Source organism: Theileria annulata, chromosome 4 (assembly GCF_000003225.4).
Source record: "Theileria annulata chromosome 4, complete sequence, *** SEQUENCING IN PROGRESS ***".
In the NCBI taxonomy this organism is placed as follows: domain Eukaryota; phylum Apicomplexa; class Aconoidasida; order Piroplasmida; family Theileriidae; genus Theileria; species Theileria annulata.
In genome coordinates this window covers 1,540,796-1,561,733 of record NC_011098.1, presented here as the reverse complement: position 1 = coordinate 1,561,733, position 20,938 = coordinate 1,540,796, and the positions used below count along the sequence as shown (strand labels likewise).

At 35.1% G+C, this 20,938-nt stretch overlaps 10 protein-coding genes across 10 annotated transcripts, besides 3 other annotated features; 8 read left to right on the top strand and 2 right to left on the bottom strand.

Annotated features, from left to right (window-relative positions):
- Positions 1-80: 80 nt before the first annotated feature.
- On the top strand, positions 81-4,774 carry TA09935 (uncharacterized protein; the record flags this gene model as incomplete). The annotated part of the gene is made up of 25 exons (XM_948336.1): positions 81-143; positions 216-422; positions 517-548; positions 631-1,221; positions 1,251-1,399; positions 1,432-1,497; positions 1,527-1,595; positions 1,625-1,666; positions 1,698-1,764; positions 1,797-1,858; positions 1,890-1,990; positions 2,022-2,265; positions 2,383-2,466; positions 2,498-2,762; positions 2,802-2,853; positions 2,888-3,047; positions 3,077-3,151; positions 3,286-3,393; positions 3,423-3,566; positions 3,598-3,707; positions 3,736-4,246; positions 4,281-4,367; positions 4,401-4,502; positions 4,538-4,593; positions 4,628-4,774. The coding sequence occupies 25 exons, from the start codon at positions 81-83 to the stop codon at positions 4,772-4,774; spliced, it is 3,594 nt and encodes a 1,197-aa protein (XP_953429.1).
- Positions 4,775-4,800: 26 nt separating this feature from the next.
- On the top strand, positions 4,801-5,972 carry TA09940 (fibrillarin, putative; the record flags this gene model as incomplete). The annotated part of the gene is made up of 6 exons (XM_948335.1): positions 4,801-4,894; positions 4,974-5,015; positions 5,060-5,259; positions 5,293-5,416; positions 5,446-5,555; positions 5,586-5,972. 6 exons carry the CDS (start codon positions 4,801-4,803, stop codon positions 5,970-5,972), a joined length of 957 nt encoding a protein of 318 aa, XP_953428.1.
- Positions 4,819-4,887: a sequence feature (1 probable transmembrane helix predicted for TA09940 by TMHMM2.0 at aa 7-29).
- An 11-nt stretch (positions 5,973-5,983) lies between the features above and the next one.
- Positions 5,984-6,886, bottom strand: TA09945 (uncharacterized protein; the record flags this gene model as incomplete). Its single annotated transcript, XM_948334.1, has 4 exons — positions 5,984-6,222; positions 6,254-6,370; positions 6,400-6,681; positions 6,712-6,886. The coding sequence occupies 4 exons, from the start codon at positions 6,884-6,886 to the stop codon at positions 5,984-5,986; spliced, it is 813 nt and encodes a 270-aa protein (XP_953427.1).
- Positions 6,005-6,073: a sequence feature (1 probable transmembrane helix predicted for TA09945 by TMHMM2.0 at aa 242-264).
- A 498-nt stretch (positions 6,887-7,384) lies between the features above and the next one.
- On the top strand, positions 7,385-9,183 carry TA09950 (splicing component, putative; the record flags this gene model as incomplete). The annotated part of the gene is made up of 8 exons (XM_948333.1): positions 7,385-7,577; positions 7,617-7,691; positions 7,723-7,843; positions 7,873-7,947; positions 7,979-8,283; positions 8,304-8,402; positions 8,472-8,613; positions 8,646-9,183. The coding sequence occupies 8 exons, from the start codon at positions 7,385-7,387 to the stop codon at positions 9,181-9,183; spliced, it is 1,548 nt and encodes a 515-aa protein (XP_953426.1).
- Positions 9,121-9,174: a sequence feature (1 probable transmembrane helix predicted for TA09950 by TMHMM2.0 at aa 496-513).
- Positions 9,184-9,213: 30 nt separating the features above from the next.
- Positions 9,214-9,701, top strand: TA09955 (uncharacterized protein; the record flags this gene model as incomplete). The annotated part of the gene is made up of 4 exons (XM_948332.1): positions 9,214-9,245; positions 9,301-9,457; positions 9,498-9,584; positions 9,624-9,701. The coding sequence occupies 4 exons, from the start codon at positions 9,214-9,216 to the stop codon at positions 9,699-9,701; spliced, it is 354 nt and encodes a 117-aa protein (XP_953425.1).
- Positions 9,702-10,220: 519 nt separating this feature from the next.
- TA09960 (cell-cycle-related serine/threonine protein kinase, CDK homologue, putative) lies at positions 10,221-12,062 on the top strand (the record flags this gene model as incomplete). The annotated part of the gene is made up of 7 exons (XM_948331.1): positions 10,221-10,700; positions 10,730-10,778; positions 10,813-10,959; positions 10,995-11,119; positions 11,149-11,367; positions 11,397-11,563; positions 11,603-12,062. The coding sequence occupies 7 exons, from the start codon at positions 10,221-10,223 to the stop codon at positions 12,060-12,062; spliced, it is 1,647 nt and encodes a 548-aa protein (XP_953424.1).
- Positions 12,063-13,070: 1,008 nt separating this feature from the next.
- Positions 13,071-14,273, top strand: TA09965 (uncharacterized protein; the record flags this gene model as incomplete). Its single annotated transcript, XM_948330.1, has 1 exon — positions 13,071-14,273. One exon carries the CDS (start codon positions 13,071-13,073, stop codon positions 14,271-14,273), a length of 1,203 nt encoding a protein of 400 aa, XP_953423.1.
- Positions 14,274-14,338: 65 nt separating this feature from the next.
- Positions 14,339-15,293, top strand: TA09970 (uncharacterized protein; the record flags this gene model as incomplete). The annotated part of the gene is made up of 7 exons (XM_948329.1): positions 14,339-14,535; positions 14,568-14,653; positions 14,692-14,780; positions 14,817-14,891; positions 14,949-15,085; positions 15,116-15,191; positions 15,225-15,293. The coding sequence occupies 7 exons, from the start codon at positions 14,339-14,341 to the stop codon at positions 15,291-15,293; spliced, it is 729 nt and encodes a 242-aa protein (XP_953422.1).
- A 183-nt stretch (positions 15,294-15,476) lies between these two features.
- TA09980 (GTPase, putative) lies at positions 15,477-17,158 on the bottom strand (the record flags this gene model as incomplete). Its single annotated transcript, XM_948328.1, has 13 exons — positions 15,477-15,626; positions 15,656-15,758; positions 15,790-15,833; positions 15,863-15,986; positions 16,016-16,068; positions 16,109-16,272; positions 16,303-16,408; positions 16,438-16,505; positions 16,541-16,705; positions 16,735-16,819; positions 16,842-16,908; positions 16,952-17,031; positions 17,063-17,158. The coding sequence occupies 13 exons, from the start codon at positions 17,156-17,158 to the stop codon at positions 15,477-15,479; spliced, it is 1,305 nt and encodes a 434-aa protein (XP_953421.1).
- Positions 17,159-17,783: 625 nt separating this feature from the next.
- On the top strand, positions 17,784-20,241 carry TA09985 (uncharacterized protein; the record flags this gene model as incomplete). The annotated part of the gene is made up of 9 exons (XM_948327.1): positions 17,784-17,897; positions 17,935-18,060; positions 18,094-18,313; positions 18,345-18,408; positions 18,442-18,764; positions 18,794-18,867; positions 18,901-19,563; positions 19,593-19,679; positions 19,711-20,241. The coding sequence occupies 9 exons, from the start codon at positions 17,784-17,786 to the stop codon at positions 20,239-20,241; spliced, it is 2,202 nt and encodes a 733-aa protein (XP_953420.1).
- Between the last annotated feature and the right edge of the window lie 697 nt (positions 20,242-20,938).

Here is a 20,938-nt window from a genome sequence, read left to right as displayed (position 1 = left end):
AAATTTTGTATATTTTTATTTTACTATGATTCTTCCTCTTTTTATCAAATAGATTAGGTGTATTGCAAGTATTTGTTTTGATGTCGTGTGTGTGGATTCTTTACACATTTTATTCAGAAATTTCTAAAATCTCTCACCAGAATGTAAAATATAGATTTAAAATCAGTTGAAATTATTTACTTCACGCAGTTATGAATTTTAAACGGCAAAATCAGATTGTAAATGGCTGTAAATTATCATCTCTGATTTCATTATTATTCGTGTTGTTTTCTTATAATTTTGCATACTCTGAAGAATGGTGTAAAGTAGCTTCAAATGATTCTGAGCCGAGATATGAACAGTGTTTACCAGGTACAGAACAAAGCCTAGTTTACTGGAATAAATCATTTTATTTCGTTATTTCACTTACACATTTTCAGCCGGTGACTCATATTCAACATATTTCATCGATGTGTATACACAGCCTCTGGATAATTTCTATCTTGAGTATGTTTACTTGTAATGGATATATTTTAGGGAGGAAATAACTTTCAGAATAGTAGGAGAAGGTAAACATACAAATCCTATAACCCTAGTAACTAAAGATGGAACAATAAGAAGGTATTTATTGCAAATCTAATACCAGTTTAGACAGTTAGTTGATAGAGTAGACGTGGGTGACCCTAGGTCACTTGAACTAAAATTAAATGATACAAATTGGTCATGCGAAAAGATAGTAGTTTATAAAGGATCAAGATTCTGGACTTTCGACTGCATACCATCCAAATCTAGAAACAAAGAAGAACACGTCACAACATACCTACTCTCAGGAAACAAGACATATACTGTTAGTGTTCAAACTGGAGGTCAAAAAGATGCCGGCTCCAATGGAACAATTTCTCTAACACTGCTTGGTTCATCAGGCAGGACTAACGAAAAAACTCTTTCTAACTCCTTTTATCCCGCATCCTACCAAACATTTCAAGTCAAAGGCGCAGACGTAGGGGATATAAATGGTCTAATAATTTCAAACGACGCAGTAAACGACCCTTGGTACTGCGATAACATCAGAATCGCATCTAATGAAGTAGTTAATTCATTCCCAGTAAAGAGGTGGATAGGATACCCATTTGAACCATCTGTTGAAATCTCAACTGAGTATCTAACAAGCGTGGCAAATTTAAATGAAACCTCTCCACTAGACGTAATGTGCAACACCAGAGCTGTTGATATATATTCCGGGTACGTTGAACAGTAATATTATTTTCCAGAACATTTGTAAAACCTTTTAATGTTACAGTTCGTTGTCCAATGAATTGCAATAATGACCCATTAATGTCAATTGAGGGTTCTTCAATCCACCCATCAAGTACTTCTATCTGCGGAGCAGCTATTTACGATGGAGTCACAACTCCCTCAGGTATAATTTTAATATAACAAATCCCAACATAGGAGGCCAGGTTGTCATCTCAATAGTTCAATCAATGGCAAAATACTTTGGTGGTACTGGATCCAACGGTATTATTTAGTTTAAAACAATGCATCAGGACTCAAATCTGAGGATTATGAACCGCCCGCAGACAAAAACAACTTTAGTTTTTTCATGTTTTTAGACGGTAATTCTTAGATTATATCAATCCTATAGAGAGTATCGATGAAATAGACAAGAGTGTCAGACTTGTCGATGGTAAACAGACTTTTCAAATTTAATAATATAGGATTTGGAAAACTAACCTCCTTTGGGAGACTAGAAATATTTCGAAACGGTAAATGGGGAACTGTTTGGTATTTTTGATACATAAATAATTAAATTTCAGCAAAAGAGGAAAACATTCTGTATTTAATAATCAATCTGCAACATTTGTATGTAACACCCTAGGTTAGAATTATATAGTTTATGTTTGAAATAGGGTTTAAATATGGAATTAATATTGAAGAAAACTGCACCAATGTTAATAATCAGAATTTTTGTGCGCCTCCAGGATATCATGTTTCATGCTCTGGGTTAAAGGTTAGCTTATTATTCTCATAAAATTGTTTAGTGTAAAGGAGATGAAACCGATATTAACAATTGCACACTAGAGGAACCAACAATCGACTGTAAAAATCACAAGGAAGATGTTGTAGTGAAATGCACAAACTTCTCACCAACAACTAACCTCGAATATGGAACGCTTAGGATCGTGGATTCAACAGGAGCCACATCCTCAACGGGAACTGGACGCCTTGAAATATACAATAATGGTAAATTTGTTAAACCTAACGCCAACCGTAGGTTTCGGGACGGTCTGCAATGAATATTGGACCAAAGAAGCAGAAAAAATCGCATGCATTGAGATGGGATATTCTGGATTGAGAGTTGGTTATGGTTTGATTTATTTTTTTAGAATGGTGGAGTTTCAGATAAGGAATGCTCAGACTTTAATGGCTTGAATCTTTGTGCTCAAGTCCACACAAAGATAGCAGCAAACAACTTCAAGTGCAATGGTAAATATTTTAATGAATTTTCTTCTTATAGGAGGCGAATCTAAACTTAAGGACTGTGAGCACGAGTCTGGAGATGATATCTACTGCACTCATGACCAAGATGTTATCGTATCATGTATAGGAAACGGGGACCCTAGTGAATTTAGGAACTTGAAAAAAGTGGAACCATTCGTACCCCCCTTAAAAAAATTATCGAAAATTATAAATTTATCATGTTATGACACCCTCACATCGCATTCTCAATTTCAGGGTGAATATGGCTCGTTTAAAGTAGCATCATGTCCAATGGGATGCATGTAATACTCTAAACTTCTTTGTTCATCAATTAACTTTAGGGACGAACCTGCATCAATTAAGGGAACATATATATACACCAGAGATTCATCAGTGAGTCAACCACATTTCTTATAAAAACAAATAGATTTGCAAGGCGGCAATACATTCTGGAGTTCTCGACAACAGCGGAGGTGAAATAGTTGTAATCATTTCCTACGCTCAAGAGCACTTTTACGGAACATCAATGAATGGTGTTGAAAGTTTAAGCCTATCTAGGTCGGGAGATGATTCTAGAGAGAAAGCCTGTGAGTTTATTAATGAATGAAACACATAGTCATGGTGTCGAAACCCACAAAATATATAATGTCAAAGGTTGAAAAGGAGGTTTTGGAAACTTCTAAAGCCAACGGTTGGTTATTAAACACCTTATAGAATTTAGAAGAGAAACCAATGACTCCTTCATATGTTATGGCGCCTTACAAATTTTCCTGGACACCTGATCCCAGCTGGAAGGGTATTAAACCATCACATGACGATTATTAGGCTTTAATGGGAATCATGCTGACTACATTAATACTAAGGATTTACCCGGTTCGAAGCTGATAAAGACATTTAGAGATGCAACATTTATATTTGAAATTGTTCCAACAGGTTTTAATATAAAGTTTAACTTTATTCAGGAGGAGTTGGAAACTGGTCCACCATATTTTCATTTCAAAGTTGTGGAGGATTTTTGTGTTCTATTGATAACTTCGGTGAGCTTGTTTTACAAGAAAATTGCAAGCCAGAGCTTGTTAAAACTTCTTATTTTCCAACTATGGGAAGTGAGTTTTGATAAATAAAATATACACACAGAGAGGGCACACATATCAATCTTGTATTATGTGTTAACTAAGGACATTTCTGTATTCGTCGACGGTGTTCCAGTGACCAATCAACTCACCACTTTTGATCTTAACTTCCAGGTAATAATAGTATAATAATAAAACTCAGGGGGATTTGATATTGGGGAAGATGGCTGATACTGACTCGGACTATTTCAAGGGCCACATATTGGGCTTTCAAGCCTTTGACTATGTAATGTCACCTGAACAGATAAGACAGCAGTATGCAAGCAGCCAAAACAGTGAAAGCTTAACTTCAAACCTTACTAAGGTTAGACTTACAACTGAAGGCAATGTATGTCTGACTAAATGCATGAAGAAATTCTTTGGAAAATACGATGTTCACTCAAACGCCACTAATCCTGCCATAAAATTAGACTGCTCTGATACAATAGAATCTGAAAATTTCAACGGTCCGAATGGCAAAAGCTTCCTTATTTCATGCACTAAATCATGCATTGACCCTGATCTAACTCTAAAGGGCACTAAGGTTTATACATCAGACTCCTCAATTTGCAAGGCTGCTTTACATTCAGGTGCAATACCAAAAGATGGTGGTGAGGCTATACTAACTGTTCTAAATGGTTTAAGTGAATATGGGAACTGCCATGGACATTTCGGTACTTATATAGCTAACTAAAGATTAATATTCAGGAATTACAAGTCAGAAATCAAATGTTCCATTTATGAGATCATTTTCACTTCACAGGGCGCCTAAACTTATACACCTATCTTGTCAAGGTAACTTATGAACAGTCATATAAACCGACTTAGATACTGCAGTATTTGTTCTAAAAATGCATATTGGGACTAGAGTACTGTTGGATTGTCCACCAGGATGCAAAGATGCCAAGCCTTATAACGTTTTTGGAACTGGTTTGTAACTTTTAGTGTACAAAATCAAAATTTAGGGGTTTACAGTCCAACATCTTCATTATGTCAGTCTGCAATTCACTCTGGAAAACTTGTAATATAAATATCTACTATTAAATATTATTTAGGATAACGATGGAGGTGAAGTTGAGATAGAAGTTGAGGGAGAGAGAAATACATTTGACTCCAATGAATCTAATGGAATTTTATCGCAATCAAGTGGGCATTATTTAAAAAGTTTTAAGATAATTAAAGTGAGGAAAAGAAATGAATAATTTTGTTTAATGAATTTTAATCCCTAATGGGCTGTAGAATCTTATCGCACTATAACATTCATGTTATTTTACCTTTTATTTCCATCATATACCTTATAAATATTTCTTTTTTTAAATATTGTATATTATAATGCTAGGTTTGTTGTAAATTGTTATTTTACCTAATTCTTTCTCTCTAACCCTTTTACAGGAAAGAAAGCTTTCAAAGGCGGAAATTTTAAGAATAACAAGCAAGGATCAGGTACGTAAACGCATTGTATAGTTTAAATATAATTTAATTCACAGGGAACAAATTCAAGGGAGGACGTCATGCTCAAGGTAAATCTCAGAAAAAACAGCATGGTTCCTCCGGATCAAACAAAGTCGTTGTTGTTCCACATCGTTTTCCCGGAGTTTATATAGCGAAGGGAAAATCCGACGCTCTGGTTACCAGAAACATGGTTGTGGGAGAATCCATCTATGGAGAGAAGAGAATTGAAGTGACTGTGAGTTTAAATCAAATTTTAATTATATTTTAGAATGAAGATGGAGAAAAAATTGAATATAGAATGTGGAATCCTTTTCGTTCAAAGCTTGGAGCAACAATTATTGGTGGAGTCGCCAACATGCCAATAGGAATAGGATCAAAGGTTCTTTATCTCGGTATCTTTTACATTTTAAACAATTTTTAGGAGCCGCAAACGGAACAACAGTTTCTCACGTTTCTGACATGGTTGGACCCACCGGGCTCGTTTACGCAGTTGAGTTTTCACACAGATCTGCCAGGGACTTGACAAACATGGTTAGTGAATGTGGAAATAAAAAACTTTAGGCTAAAAGGAGACCTAACATAGTTCCAATTGTTGAAGACGCAAGACAACCACAGAAATATAGGATGTTAGTTGGAATGGTGGACATAATATTCGCCGATGTTGCACAGCCTGACCAGGCCAGAATAGTTGCCATGAATGCCGACCACTTTCTAAAGCCAGCAGGATGGTACATAATTGCCATCAAGGCGAACTGTGTGGACTCCACCGCCAGCCCTGAGGCTGTTTTTGCAGGTTTGCTTCCTACTGAACATAATTATGTAGCCGAGGTTGATAAATTACGTAAGGAAAACTGCAAGCCAAGAGAGCAGTTGACTCTGGAACCTTATCACAGGGACCATGCAGTTGTTATTGGACAATATCGCGTTAAAAAGAAGCAAGCATCATAAATTTTATTAAATTATTTATTCTTTAGCTTTTTCATGACTATGTATATAAGAACTCCAGATAAAACCAGAACAATTAAAATGAGAATCATGCGACAGTAGAACTCAACCATGCGCTGCCTCTTGAGTAGTTTTTTGATCCTTTTCGTAACATCAGTAACACCCTTCGTCGTGTTTTCAACATCAACAACAGCTTCTATTGCTGCTTTAGCCTGGTCCTGGGCACGCGTTCCGATATGAATGGCGACTTCGCCTAAGATTTCGGTTAATTTAGTCATTCGTACCTATTCTGTCAACTGCCTCTCCAATTTCCTGGAGCTGTTTGTCGAAACCCTCATCTCGCACGTTCCACCGCCTTATAGACTCTGCCACGTAGTTTTGCTCTTCAGTTGTAAGAGCAGCTAAAAATTATTAAAAATCAAAAGCTTACATTTATCAAAGGGGATAGAGTTCACGTCAATATCCATCCTTGACTTCTTAATGGCGGAGTTGGGTTTGTATCTAATCATGTTTTCTAGGTTCACAAGATTCTCGTCCAAGTTCTTTATGGTTTCTCCGAAGGACGAAATTTCACTTTCCGTGTATTTGCCACGCTTCTTCTTAGAGTTAAGTAGTTTACCGTATATGTTTTTTAGGACGTCCAAGAAATTGTACGCTGCCATTAGTTGAGACTCAAGTTTAGTGGAAAGTTTAATATTAGTGAGAGGGTGGCCTAAAAATAATTTAAATAAATAAAGCTAACTTGATTTGTCTCGCTTAATCTTATCTCTTTCCTTGACATTTTCAGCCATGGAAGTTATAAGTTGCACTACCAATTGCCTTTGAGCCTCGAAATCTAGCTTTTCTAGATTTCTTTCAGAGGCAAAATGATCAACCACCTCATCTCCACCTATGGTTATACGTACTGAATCACCCATAATAATTACAAATTTATATCAAGATTTTACTGTTTAATTGATGACTCATTTGGAAGTCATTGTTGAAATATTTTACATACACAAAATTTAAATTTGGGTCAAATTTATTAAAACATTGAAAATTCGATATAATACACTGATTTTATAAATTGATATGGAAATTGAACAAAACATTTAACCAAATACTAAAAGTACTAACGAGGTTACTTTATTTTCCTACGTACACAGGAGAGTTTGGTCTAAATATAGTAAACTGAACAATATGCTATAATTATAAAATTTATTTAGAATTTTTATTCCTCATTATAACTGTTATATACTCTAATTTTCTCCGTCAATTGGGCATATCCTGAACCTAACATTATCAGTTCTTTAGCCTACAAAACTATTTCTTTATCTTCAAATCATGATTATTTAATTGAATTTATTTTTATTATATTATAATTTTTCAATTTCCTTTGTTTATCCTTATCTTGGTTTTCAATTTTAGATACCAGAATGAGTGATTTGGGGTTTCCATCTCAATCAGGTCAACCTTCTGATCAACCTGACCCTGGAGTAAATTATAATATGCAACAGATACCTATTAACCCTCTTATGAATCCTGTACTTCCTTACCCAGCTCAACCGGGGATGATTCCTCAGTATAACTATGCTCCCTACTACAATTATCAATATTACATGACTCCAGGTACATTAAAATTTAAATAAACTTAAAATATTTTTTTAGAATTAATGTATAAATATCAACAAGAACAGATGTTGCAAAATAGCCTTGAAAGTGTCCAAAAGTGTCACCTGCATAGTAAGTTTTAGATAATCTCATTAAAATATAGCAAAACCTGAGCTGAACTGCAAGTTTTGCAGAAAGTTTAAGTCATCAGTACACGAGATAAGTAAAATAGCGCAAAAGAAATCGTCGTCCTCAAAGGAGGATAAAGCAAACCAAATACCAATGTTAGTTTGATCTAATTATAATTTTATAGGACAAATTCCGTCACATATAACATGAATGATCTGTTGAGAAGTAACATACTGTCCTCAGAGTACTACAAATCACTGTATGTTTATATAATTTAATGAAAACCATAGGTCCGTCAAGAACTTTTACCAAGTTTTCGATGAGCTAGTTCAGTTTGCATCTCATTGCGAACCTTATTGCTCAACTGCAACAAGAGCACCTTCGACAATTTTCTGTTGCCTATACAGATTTCTTGTCCTGAAATTGACAGAAAAACAGGTAATTTTTAGTTTAATTGAAGTCGTTCAGATGAATTTTCTTCTGGAAAACAACAAATCTCCATACGCACGTTGTTGTGGATTTCTCTACCTGAGATACGTTCTCCCTCCCGACAAGGTAACTAAAATCAAATTCATTTGTTTCAGCTCTGGAATTGGTTTGAACCCTATTTTTTAGATGATGAATTTTTTACAGTCTCAGCTGACGGAAACAAACAGATCACCATGGGAGAATACGCAGAGTCTTTACTCATGGATGACAAATATTACCACACAAGTAATCAAAAAAACATTTAATTAAAAAATATTTAATTAACATTTTTTCAACCTTTTCACCCACTTTCAGTTTTGCCAAGACTACCAGTAAGAGTAAAAAATTTATTTGGAGCTCACCTTTTAGAAATGTCCCAGCATCGCAAACGAAGAGTAAAAAATTTAGATTTTGTGGACGACTTCGTTGAGGGAGCACAAGTGTCAGTGTGTTCAAAGTAAGTAGGTAAATGTTGTCACAAAGTTATAGGGGAGACTGGCTAGACGGAGAAATTTTGACAGTAAAGGAAGGAAGACAAGGTTACCCCTTAGTTACAGTACACCTTGAAGACGGAAATGATGAAACTGTTGATATTGGTTACGTCATTTTAAAGGGCAAGGACTACGATAAGAAAGATAAACACAGGTCGTCCAGAAAAAAAGATAGATCAAGATCAAGATCAAGATCAAGGTCTAGAACTCGTTCTAGGAGTTCATCAGGTTCTTACAGAAGAAGGAGACGCAGAGAAAGAAGCTCTTCAGAGGATTCATATCGCAAGAATGACACCTACGATCCAAAGTCTAATAAGGAGGATCTCATCAGAGAATTTAAGAGAAGAGAACGTGAAAAAGCCCTAGCAGTTGGAAAGGTATTAAATATAATAATTTACACATATTTTAGGATTATGGAAAAAGGCCCAGCTCCTACAAATCCTCACTATCCTCACGACTTCACTCTAAACGATATTGATTTTAATTTTATTATAATTTCTATATTTTTAATAGTCAACTTATTTATTAAATATTGATATTAGAATAGTAATTTATTTTTTATTATAATGAGATTACTCACACATAATATGCTGATGTGGTATGTCCCCTAAATCTATATTAATTACACTTTAACTACACATTAACTTTTGTAGCAACAAGAATAATTGCACTCAAGGATATCCACTCAAAATAGAGATAAATCAGGAGCCGGATTCCTATAAAGTGGAGCCACAACCGGTGAACCCAGAATTTGTAAAGAAAATGTTATCCAGGATGGATTATAAAGCGTTATATGAAACGGCTAAATCGGTAAAATAAATAATTAGTTATCATATTTAATATAATTTAGCTCGGAATTGACCTTCCAGTCAACTTTGTGAACGAAGATTTGGAAAACGAGAACTTCATAAACGCTGTACATCACGCAATTTTCGACGTAACTATTAAACTCTCTTAGTCCTAATAATTTCTTTAGTTTCATGTTCTAGAAGGTAGGCTAGTTTGCCCTTCTTGCTCTCATAACTATAAAATAAGTAAAGGTGACTTCTATTAAAATAAAAATTTAACAAAATACAGGAATCCCAGATATGCTTCATACAAATGTAACGAAATAATATTTTAACATAAATTAAAATAGCAAATAAATAATAATAAATCTAATCCTAAGTATATATATGTGTATTAAAAAAATCCTCAAACAAGTTGAGATTTAGAAACTTCTCGAAAATTTAGATTCCAATATTAATAATCAGTGTTGGAATGTTGAAAATAAGGCTAATAAATTTAATAAAATAAAGTAAACATTAGAATTAGACCTTGATGTCAGATAGTGTTATCAGGGTGTTTGATTTTAAAATGTGAATATAGATCAATTGATGAAAAATAACATCAATGTTATTTTGTTGTGTAAAACCCACTCAACTGGACCACAAATCTAAGAATCCTACATATTCATGGGGAGTGAATGCCTACACACTAGATGATGACATGAAGTTTATTTTATTTAATCATCGAAATATTCGATGATTTAATTACATAATCAAACAATGTATTATAAATAAAGGCAGAGACAATGCCGAGAGGCAACAATTGTAGATATTCAGATTTTAAATGCGACCTGTCCGGCGAAACAGTGTCATTCCCCAAAATAAAACAAACTGTCAGAATAGGAGAAAAACTGGGCTGCGGTGCATACGGAGATGTTTTTAAAGGGTATATTCTTTCCGATGAAGGGGATTCCACCAATAAAAGAATGACATTTATAGACAATGTGAAGTCGCCAAGAGAAAGCGTATTTAACGACAAAGATACACACCCACAAAATTCTTTGATGAACCTAAGGCATATCGAAACCGTCACAATAAATAGCAACCCTGACCCTGAATCATCGATGAATAATCACTACAATACGTCCAGAACCGTAGAGCCACTTGAAAACAAAAATGAAGCACCGATCGCAGACTACGCAATTAAATACTTCAAAGATGATAGTATTCAACTTTTGGATGAAGGGTTCACCTCAGGAACAATTAGAGAACTTAGCATAATGAAAGTAAGGAAAATCTGAACTATATTTTTTAGAGTGTTTCCGGTCACCCAAACATTGTAAAACTGGTGGATATTTTCGTAGGTAAGTACTAAGCTTGTAATTTCTATAAAAATAGGTGAACACGAAGGAATAACTAACAAACTTAATAATCAAATCAGTGAGTTAATTAAAAGTGACTCTCGATTATCTCCCAAAGAGTTCGGGTTCTACCCGTTTAAAAACACACAAATATTTGTGCTGGGACTATACGAGTTCTGTAGAGGTGTGATACACACTAGTCCAATTATAATTCCTTAGGAGGTGATCTAGGTCGAGGAATATTTAGAAAGTTCTCAAAGTCATCTGAAGGATTCTCGCTCCAAGAAGTTAAGTGGTTATCTTTCCAACTGCTTAACGGATTAGCATACCTACACAACTTGAAGGTTGGGATAAAATTCACAAAAAATTTTAGATTGAACACCGAGATTTGAAGCCAAATAACATTATGCTGGATAGAGAAGGGCCATTTCCAGTTCTGAAGATTGGAGATTGGGGACTGGGAAGAGAGTTTAGATCACTACACGGGACAATAACGCCGACAGCCTGCACAATGTTTTACAGACCAATTGAAGTCATTTTGGGCTCAATATCCATTCTAACATCAGATACAAACAACTCAAAGTCTACATTTGTAAGTCAACACTATTATAAGATCTTTAGTCTCACAATTACGGAATCAACGTTGACATGTGGAGTGCAGCCTGTATAATTGCAGAAATGATTACGGGAAGACCGTTGTTTCATGGAAATTCTGATTTCCAAGTTCTATCTAGAATCGTAACAATCCTTGGAAGACCAACGGAGGCCGAATGGAAAAACTGCTCACTGTACTTTCAAATAATTATTTTCATCTAATCTAAAATTAGGTCTGAACACTATCCATTTAATGGAAGTTTATACCAATTCAAGATTTCTAGTAAAAAAGAGAACCTAAGAGTTGCCTTGAGGGGGAAAATCGACGACACAGGGCTTGATTTACTCCTGAGTATGCTTGAGTATAACCCTCATAAAAGGATTTCAGCCCAGGTCGCCCTTTCACACAGATGGTTCTCAGATATAGATTATAGGCGACTTGACTCCATTGGAGTAGTAAATTGTATAATGGATTCTATGAGGGGGCTCCTAGGGTCCAAAATGGTGGATTTAATTGAGGGTAGATCAAGGGGTATCCTCTCCACGAGTCTGATATCGCATTTTTTGCACAAAAATAGCCCGATAAGAGATAAAATAATCAAAGCAATGGAAAATGATTACACAGCTGTAAATTCTGTAATAAAATCATTGGGACTTCCAGTCATTTTACAGAACGGAGATTCCAACACATAATTATCAATACAAGGTAGCAAGCGGCTAGATGAACACATTTTCCGAATTATCTTAAATTTTTTATGAATTAAACATAAATAGTAGGAAATGTGTCAAGTATCTAGCTATATAATCAGAAATGCATGAAACCGAAACTTAATGCATAAATTTCAAAATATTAGTGCAATAAAATCTATAACGAAATTATATAAAAATCATAGGATGTAGATTCAGGTTCAAAAATGGTTGATCTAATAAATAATGATAAAAGTTGCAAAATAGGTAGTTTATAGATGTAACCAGAACACGGAAACCTGGGAACACATTTAGAATTTTAATATTAGAACTGGAAGGATCTAAAGATATTTAATTCTGTGGAAAATAAGGGAGAAATACCATAAAATTTCGCAGCGGAACACAGGTCAAATTTCCCTAATCCCAGTGGGGCCGAGAATCCTGTGGGGTCGACATTGACTTTAGATATTAATGCATCGTTAGTTCGTGTTATTATAGTTTTAATTTTACCGCGAACCTCATATTTATGAACATTGAACTTATCCTTGGATTATAAAGTTTATGTCTCACTTCAATATAATCTGTCTATCTAATTAGGACATTTTCTTTGTTCTCAATATTGATTTTACTTTTTACAATTTTGGTTTTATTTCCCACAGATTTTAAATATAATTTCTAGATTGTTTTTCTAAAAACATTATGAAATTATATTCTGCCTTTTCACAACAATAGAATCCTTTTTAATATATTTTTAATACCCTACCTCAAACTTTCAATTTCTATATAAATTATCAAACAAGTATTTTAAAACTTGTGAATTAATATAGGCTTTGATTTCCAATTTTTTACACCGCTTTTCTGATAAATTCCAACCATTTATCTCAAGAGCTTCCATCTTTGTTCGGGTAAAATTCATATGATATATAATTTCAATCTCTGATCACATTATTTGGAGTCTTTAGCATTGGTTATGCAATTTAGAAAATTTTAAATATTTTAAATCAAAATATTGAAATGAGTGAAATAGGGCACTCTGGAACCCGTTATTCAAGTAGAGATAAGTCCAAAAGAGTAATGATGAATTCCATGGCAGAAGCAGCAGGAGAATACGAATACACCACTCTTAAGCAACAACCGATTCCAGAATTTGGATCTAACGGTGAGGTCTCAAATCGCATTGATCAATCCGATGGTATGGTTAACCAATTTTCCGATAATCCAAACTCATTATACGACGAAACGACATTCACAGGAGATACAACCTCACAAGCTGGACTGACTGAGCAAACATCATGGCAATCGTCGGGATACATCTCAATGTCTGATGAAGGCTTGAGGCAAAATGGAGACATACTCCATGATCATCACGATCATCACCTAATGGCTCTACACTCACAAGATGGATTGGGGTATGTACAACCATTTGATATGTCGGCAAGCATGGTGGGAGGTTATGTACCAGATACGCACGAACTTCTACACCAAAAAATGCTTGATGTCAGCCAACAGGATGTCCTACCCTCACATTCCATGCAGATGCCCTTAGAGACGAATGTAATCCCAGACCCACCAAGAAGAATGCTATCCAAAGGTAGAAAGAACAAAGACGAAGCAAACGAACTCGTCAGAAGAGCTAAATTGCTACCAAAAGTAATGGGAGTACGTTACGACGCAAATCATCAATACTGGGTGGCAACATGGTATCAAAACAGAAAGAGGATGGACAGGTATTTTTCAGTGGGAAGGTTTGGCTTCGAGGAGGCAAGACTGCTTGCAATAGACTGCAGAAAAACAGCTGGCAAGAGCCTTCAAGGAAAGAGTTATGACAGACCTTCATACTCGAAAGAAGGAAAGTCACGCTCTTACGATTCAGTTGAGAAACACTCCGACTATTACAACTCAGAAGACATGAACAAGAAAAGCAAGGACTTCAACCGACTCAACGTGTCGAAGGTCGCACTGAACTACATTCTCTCCGACCTTTGCAACAACTGTCTTCCAACAATCCTTGAAAACAATCACATGCCAGGAGAGCTATACATTCACTGCTATAACAAAATATCTGATCACCTTCAGATGATAATCACAGCCAGCCAATCTGAAGACATCGAGAAGTACCTCCATCTCTTCCAGCTTTGTATTCAAAACAGGGTTCTACCCAGCGCCCTCCAGGTCCAAGAACAGCGAGCAATGATCACCACACTCTGCCAGATGTAACTTGGCCTCTTTATTTAAATTCAAGTCATATCCACATAAATATTTTTCCACAATTTATATTCCTTATGTATTATATATTACGTCCACATTTTATCGCTAGTTTAGTTAGAAGTGGCAAAAATGCCAGATTCCTCTCGCACTTGGGTAAAGCTGCGTCAACCGAGTTCACGGTCGCACATCCCCTTTCATTTGAGGCCGAAAAAGTGGCGCAATGCCTGATTCCAAAGCCAGATAATTTCAATAGTATATTTTACAAAATAAGGTAACCAAAAAAGATCAATGAGGAAAATTTAGGCAGGCATTGAGAGATCCAATGAGTAAAATACACCCTTTCATGCTCATCTGTTACACAAGATCAGAATCGCCGGAATATTATGAAAGTAAATATAATTTATTTCCAACCTCCTAATTTAAATAGATTTCGGACTGAAATTTGAGAACCAAACTGTCAGGATCATGTTCACAATCCTCCACGTGTGGTTCATACACCGAGGATTCCATAAACACGTAATTTTTTGATTCATAACACACTGTAAACTTTAGGGTTTAGACACCAGAAAGATTCTCATCTGGGAATACTTATATGTTAGGTTTAGGGACATATTGGTGTCTATTGAGGTCTGTAGTTTCTCTCTCTCCATTATTTTAAATTAACCTGTTAAATCCAGTATTCAGACTCCGGAACACAACTTCGAGCGATACTTAGTGGATATGCAGGGCAAAACCCTGGGTTTCTGCCTAGCACTGGACGAATCGTTCGATTTATACTTCGAGAAAGGCGACCCCAGTATGCTCAAGAAGATGATCACTCTGTAGGTTAACGAGTTTATTACATTAATTAGATACTTTTACAACAATGACCAAAGACTAAGGGACTCTGAAAATGTCGAAAAGCTATCCTTTTATACAATCATGATGGTATGTTTTTTACTACAATGAACTAAATTTTAGGAATCGTTTATCAATAAGCTTCCCAAGGATGAGCTCAAGCATGCCTTATTTGTATGGTTAGTTCATTAAATTTGAATGGGTTTTAGGCCTGAATTCGACTTTAACTAATAGAGTTAATCGTGCTTTGTATTTAGGTGTAAAATATAAAACAATCGCATCTGTGTAATTTTTAACTAATAAATAATATTTTCAACTACATAATTAATATTTTCAAATATATAAATTAAAAATTATTTTTGGTGTTGAACCAAATTATCTTAATTTAACGTGTACAAAAAGAAAGACCGCCTCATTCCACATCTTGCTCAGCTTGTATGATACATTTTTCTGTAGCTGATTTAAAATCCTACCCTTAATTCCACAAATCATCTTTGCAACCTTCACAGTCCTAACATACAGCTCCTAAAAGAAATGTTTTGGTATAAACAAACCATCTCTATATTTAGAGTGCCGTTCTCAGCGTAAGTCCAGCCTATTATACTCTGTTCAACCTTGTAAGGAACGTCCTTGTTGAACCAACAGAAAATATAAGTTCTGAATTCAATAAACAATAGAATTGACGAACCTGACCAACTGCTCAACGACCTTGACCTTGCTCATAGTTGTTACCTATTTCCATATTAAACAATACTGAATACCATATCTGATGGGTAAACCCAGGGTGCAGGCTTGGAAGATAGTTTAAGGAAATTGATTAAAGGTGTGAATCCCATGGAGTACTTGGCACTGGTATAAAAAACATCACAAAAGTTCCCATGGACACTAATCAAGGATAAAACTGATAAACTTACTTCAATTCCTTGACTCGAGACTTTACCCATTTTTTATGAGAAACAAGGTCTATCTAAGTTGGTCATTTGAATTCTGTTTTTTAATTTGAATACCTTATTCAATACCAGGGCTATTGGCACCTCTCTTCTACCAGTTTTATCCTCAAATAGATCTTCCTCTTCGGAATCTATACTCTCTTCAAAATCGTCTGGAAAAGGGTCGTCTAGTGAAGTTTCATATGAATTGGGACTGATCGATCTTTGAGAACTTCCAACATCTAATTATTTGTATAAAAGGATTAAAATACGTTCTTCTATAGGGTTCTTCCCGGAAAGAACTCTCAAAATATTGTACAAATCACTCTTTGGTCGTTTAACAGCATCCACCAAAAACAAACAAAGGTCGGCTTCATCCTGAAAAAAGTCAAAGATTATGGAGATACAAAGCCCTTCCAAGCAGTTCTGACCAAATCTTTACAGAACTTTCTCCTTTTATGGGATGCGATGATTCCTATATATATGTGGAAAATAAAATCAAAAAAGTACCGGGTGAATCAATTAGCACAATTTGACAGTTATCTACTGTAAAGATTCCCCTGATATCCTCTCTAAATAATAATATTAACCAGACTTGGAACCTGGTGGTGTTCACTTTGGGGGAAACGGCTGAAACTGTGGAGTTTAGAATAGAGTTCAGGAATGAGCTTTTCCCTAAATCATTTAACAAACAAGGATAAAACCTGAGTTCGGCAGACCAAGGAGAGCAACCTTTAGAAACCTAGGATTTTGGGGTTGTGTTGGAGACGCCCATGACACTGTGCTAGCCTAATTATTGGTTAAAAGCTACGAAAATTACTTCTACAGGGACCGGTTGTCTTGTGGATATCTGAGGACCAACATAAGGTCTTGTCGACCTCACAAGTTTATCATCTGATTAATCAAGTCATGAGGGTCAACGAACTTATTGGGATATTTATTTCCTTTTTCACACACGATGTTGTTAAACTGATTTCCGCTGGAGGTGGAACGGGACGGACCTATTATTCAATGAATAAATTAGTAGGATACCGATCTATAATATTCCATGATGGAAAAATGACGGATGCGATTTGACAGTTGTTTGAGAAATGCGCAACGAAGGCGCGAAATTTCATTAGGAATCATTTTAAAAGGCAATAATTAAATCATTTAAATCACACCTGTTAAATATTATAATTTAAATATTATGTGTTAGATAAAAATTGTAAATAAAGTGTAAATAATGCTTATTATAGAATCATGAAAAGACAAACTAAAATTAAAATTACTAGAGGTTGAAAAAGAGATTCCACTGTAAAAAACACACATTTATCTAAAGGATAAAGTTAAAATGAATCATTCTCATTTAAAAGTGTATGTTAAAAGTAAATTTTAAAATGAACTTAAAAAAAGAGTAATAAATTAACAAGAACACATCCAACTGTAATTAGAAATAACAAAGACCAAATGGGTTAAAAAATTGAGAAAATATATAGAAATAAACAAAAGATATTTTTATAATGCAAGAAATGCAGAATTTTCAGATTATGGCTCAGATCTTTCCCTTTTAGTATTGCTCATACCCCACCTCTCTTCCATTCTCATGTTTTGACCTTATTTCTGGGTATCACTTCTATTTTGTCACTTCTATAACATATATTAATTTTTTGGACTCACGTATAACACAAATAAAATTTTTTCTGATTTACTAATCCAGTTGGGAGAGATAATGAACATTATTACTTTATATTACCTTTAAATGTAGAACACCATGAATACCGTTGTTTCATCAGGCAATTCTAATTCGTATAAGCATGACAAAAAGTCAACATTCCTTTATAAGCTAAACGAGGAGAGATGGGCCTTCATCATGTCCTGCTTGATTGTTCGTTTACATTTATCTCAACATAATTTTCATTTAGGACAAGGAAGTCGTTGTTAGCCTTGAAAATGGATCCGAAATTAGAGGAACATTCAATTCATTTGATCCAGGAAGTAGGGGCACGAACAGAGCAGTTGACATTGCCTTAAACCCAAACCCTGCTGCAGTAAGTATAAATTATTCACCATAAAAATTATAGACGAATGAAAATACACGTAATAAGCCAACCATCGTCTACGGAAACGAGTACCATTTTTTCTCCTCCCACCAAATTAGCAGAAATTTATTCAAGCACAAGGAACACAGACCAAATTCCTCAAGAAAGTCATCATACGGAAAGTTTAAGACAGATTCGGAAATATCATCCACCAAACCAAATAAAGTTAACTCAGTATTGACAGAGTGGAGATCATCAGAATGTATTTTTAATATAAATATAAAAAATTTCAGCCGTCAACGAATCACAACTTGTTGAACTCGATAAAACACAAACTGAAGAATGGGACCAATTCGAGTACGAATTATATGCATAAATAATAATTTATAGGACCAACAATAAAGAATACGGAGTTGTATCAACGTTTGATGAAAATCTATATACAACATCACTCAACTTAAGCGAGATCCCAGATAGCGTAAGGGAGAAAGCGGACCAAATTGCAACTGAAATTGAGAACAATCCTGAAACTAATTTTGCACAGATTGAGTCAACTTTAGAAGACGAGGATGTCACAAATAACGAAGTTCGCCCACCAGTAAAGCCTCAAAAGGAACCGAAGAAAAGAGAGAAAAATCATACCTCAAGATCAAGGTCTAAAAACTTATCACATGAAGTTACACATGAAAAGACGGCTGAATTCCACGCTCACGGTATTTTTATAACAATTGCATATTCCCAGAAACAGATAAACCCGAAGTGGAGAGGCAACAATTATCAAGACCGAGACACGATAAACACTTTTCACACCAAATTGTTAGTTTTTTATATTAATATAACATATAATAGGGGGTTAATGCTCTAAACATCGAACCAGCTCATCCAAAAACTGAAGGATTGGGACCATTTACTGACAGAAAGCAGAAACATTCAGTAGAACCTGAAAAGCAAACTAAGAGTATGGAAAAAAATAATGAGCGTCAAGAAAGATTTGAAAAGGTCGAAAGAAGAGAAAAGTCCATTGAAAGGGTGGAAAAATTAGAAAGGCAAGAAAAAATGGAAAAGGCTGAAAAACCAGAGAGACCCGAAAAATTAGAGAAGGTAGATAAGCCAGAACCTCCCACTGAAAAGCCAGAACAGGTAGTAGAGAACCTCGAAAAGGTGGAAAAGGTAGAAAAGTCAGAAAAACCTGAAAAGTCGGAAAAACCTGATAAACCCGTTGAATGGGCAGAAAAGTTTGATAAAACTGAAAAGGTAGAAAGGCAGGAAAGGTTTGAAAGACATGAAAAGAAAGAAACCCACGAAAGGGGTGATTTATCACCATCCTTTAGAAGAAATGAAGAAAGGACTATTGTGGATTCAGAATCAACGAAACATACAAAACAACAAACACAATATCAATCTCCAAAACAGTCAATTAAGATGGATTCAGAACAACAGAAGAAGTCATTTAAGTTCAATCCCAATGCATCCAGTTTTACCCCAGGCGTTACTACGGAAAAACCAGCACCTGTAAGTTTTAGTATTTAACAGTTTCTTAGACACGCGATCATGAGTTCCAAACCGGAACAGTTACCCCAAAAGTAACTATGCCGAGAAGATCAGAATTCAGACCTTTCAAACAATTGGTAGGCTTTTCACATTTATAAAGTATTTTAGGCAAGATTCCCGAGGCTAGATCTTAGAGAATTCAGAGCTTCTAACAGCTCCAGGTTTACTGATCCAGGATACGAAGAAAGATGGACAGGAAGCGGAAGTGTAAGTTACAGGGATATTTTGGGTGACCTTAATCCTCTTCATCTCCAAACTCTTCAAATGAGACCACCACACCACATGATTACGCACCCGCAAATGCCACCTGTAATATTTCCAATGGGACCACAACTCGCTTATCCACCTTACACAATGGGATCACTACCAGTTGGAATGGTTCACTACGGTCCACAGATCCATCCGAGGTTGTATAACGGTGTTCAGTACGCCCCTGTAATACCAAACCACGTCATGACTAGGAGAAATCACATGCCCTCAAACCAACACTATCCTCCTATGAACATGAACATGCTTTACAAACAATCTCAGCCACAGTCAATCCCCAAGGACCATTACATGAAGTCTCGTAGCAATGATAACTTTGATGATAAGCATAAAGGTTACGGAAATAACTCTAAGCAGATCACAAAAAGGTGATTTACGAGTCTGTATTTTAATGTCTAGTGATTATTTTTAATTTCTGCGCCTTCTACATATTATAAATTTATAAATGACCATTAAATGTAGTTTATGAAAATTAATTCTAGGAATCTTTTAATTTTAAAGTAGTTTGATTTTTTTAAATAAAATGATTAAGTCATGCTAGACATGTGTAATTAAACACATCCCGGTTCACCGTTCAGATGTACCTTAAAATGATATTAAATTAACTATGAAATTATTACCAAAGAGTAAATCTAAAGTAGCATGGCAAATAATCTTAAAAACATGCACATATATGCACATATACAGGTGATTCTAGTAACAGCTCGGATGCTGGTATTGATAATACTAAAATTTCCCCTTGAATTCCTACATTATCCTTAGCAAAAATTTAATCGCCGAATCGCATTAAATACTCATTATTTTTTGCACATTCGATTCTAATAATATGGGTTTTTGTTTGCTCAAAGCTTTAATCTACACATTTTCAATTTGCAAGCTAATTTTGCAGTTTTAATTCATTTTTATCTTACACATCAAAAGATAATTTCTTTCAAACCAGGATTCCTGGGATTTTTTAAAAAATCAGAATATTTAAAGGTAGTTTTTTCGAAGAAAGCTACCTACCGAGATTCCTACGCTAATCACTAAAATTTTTAATTTAAATAACTACAGGAATATTCAATAAATT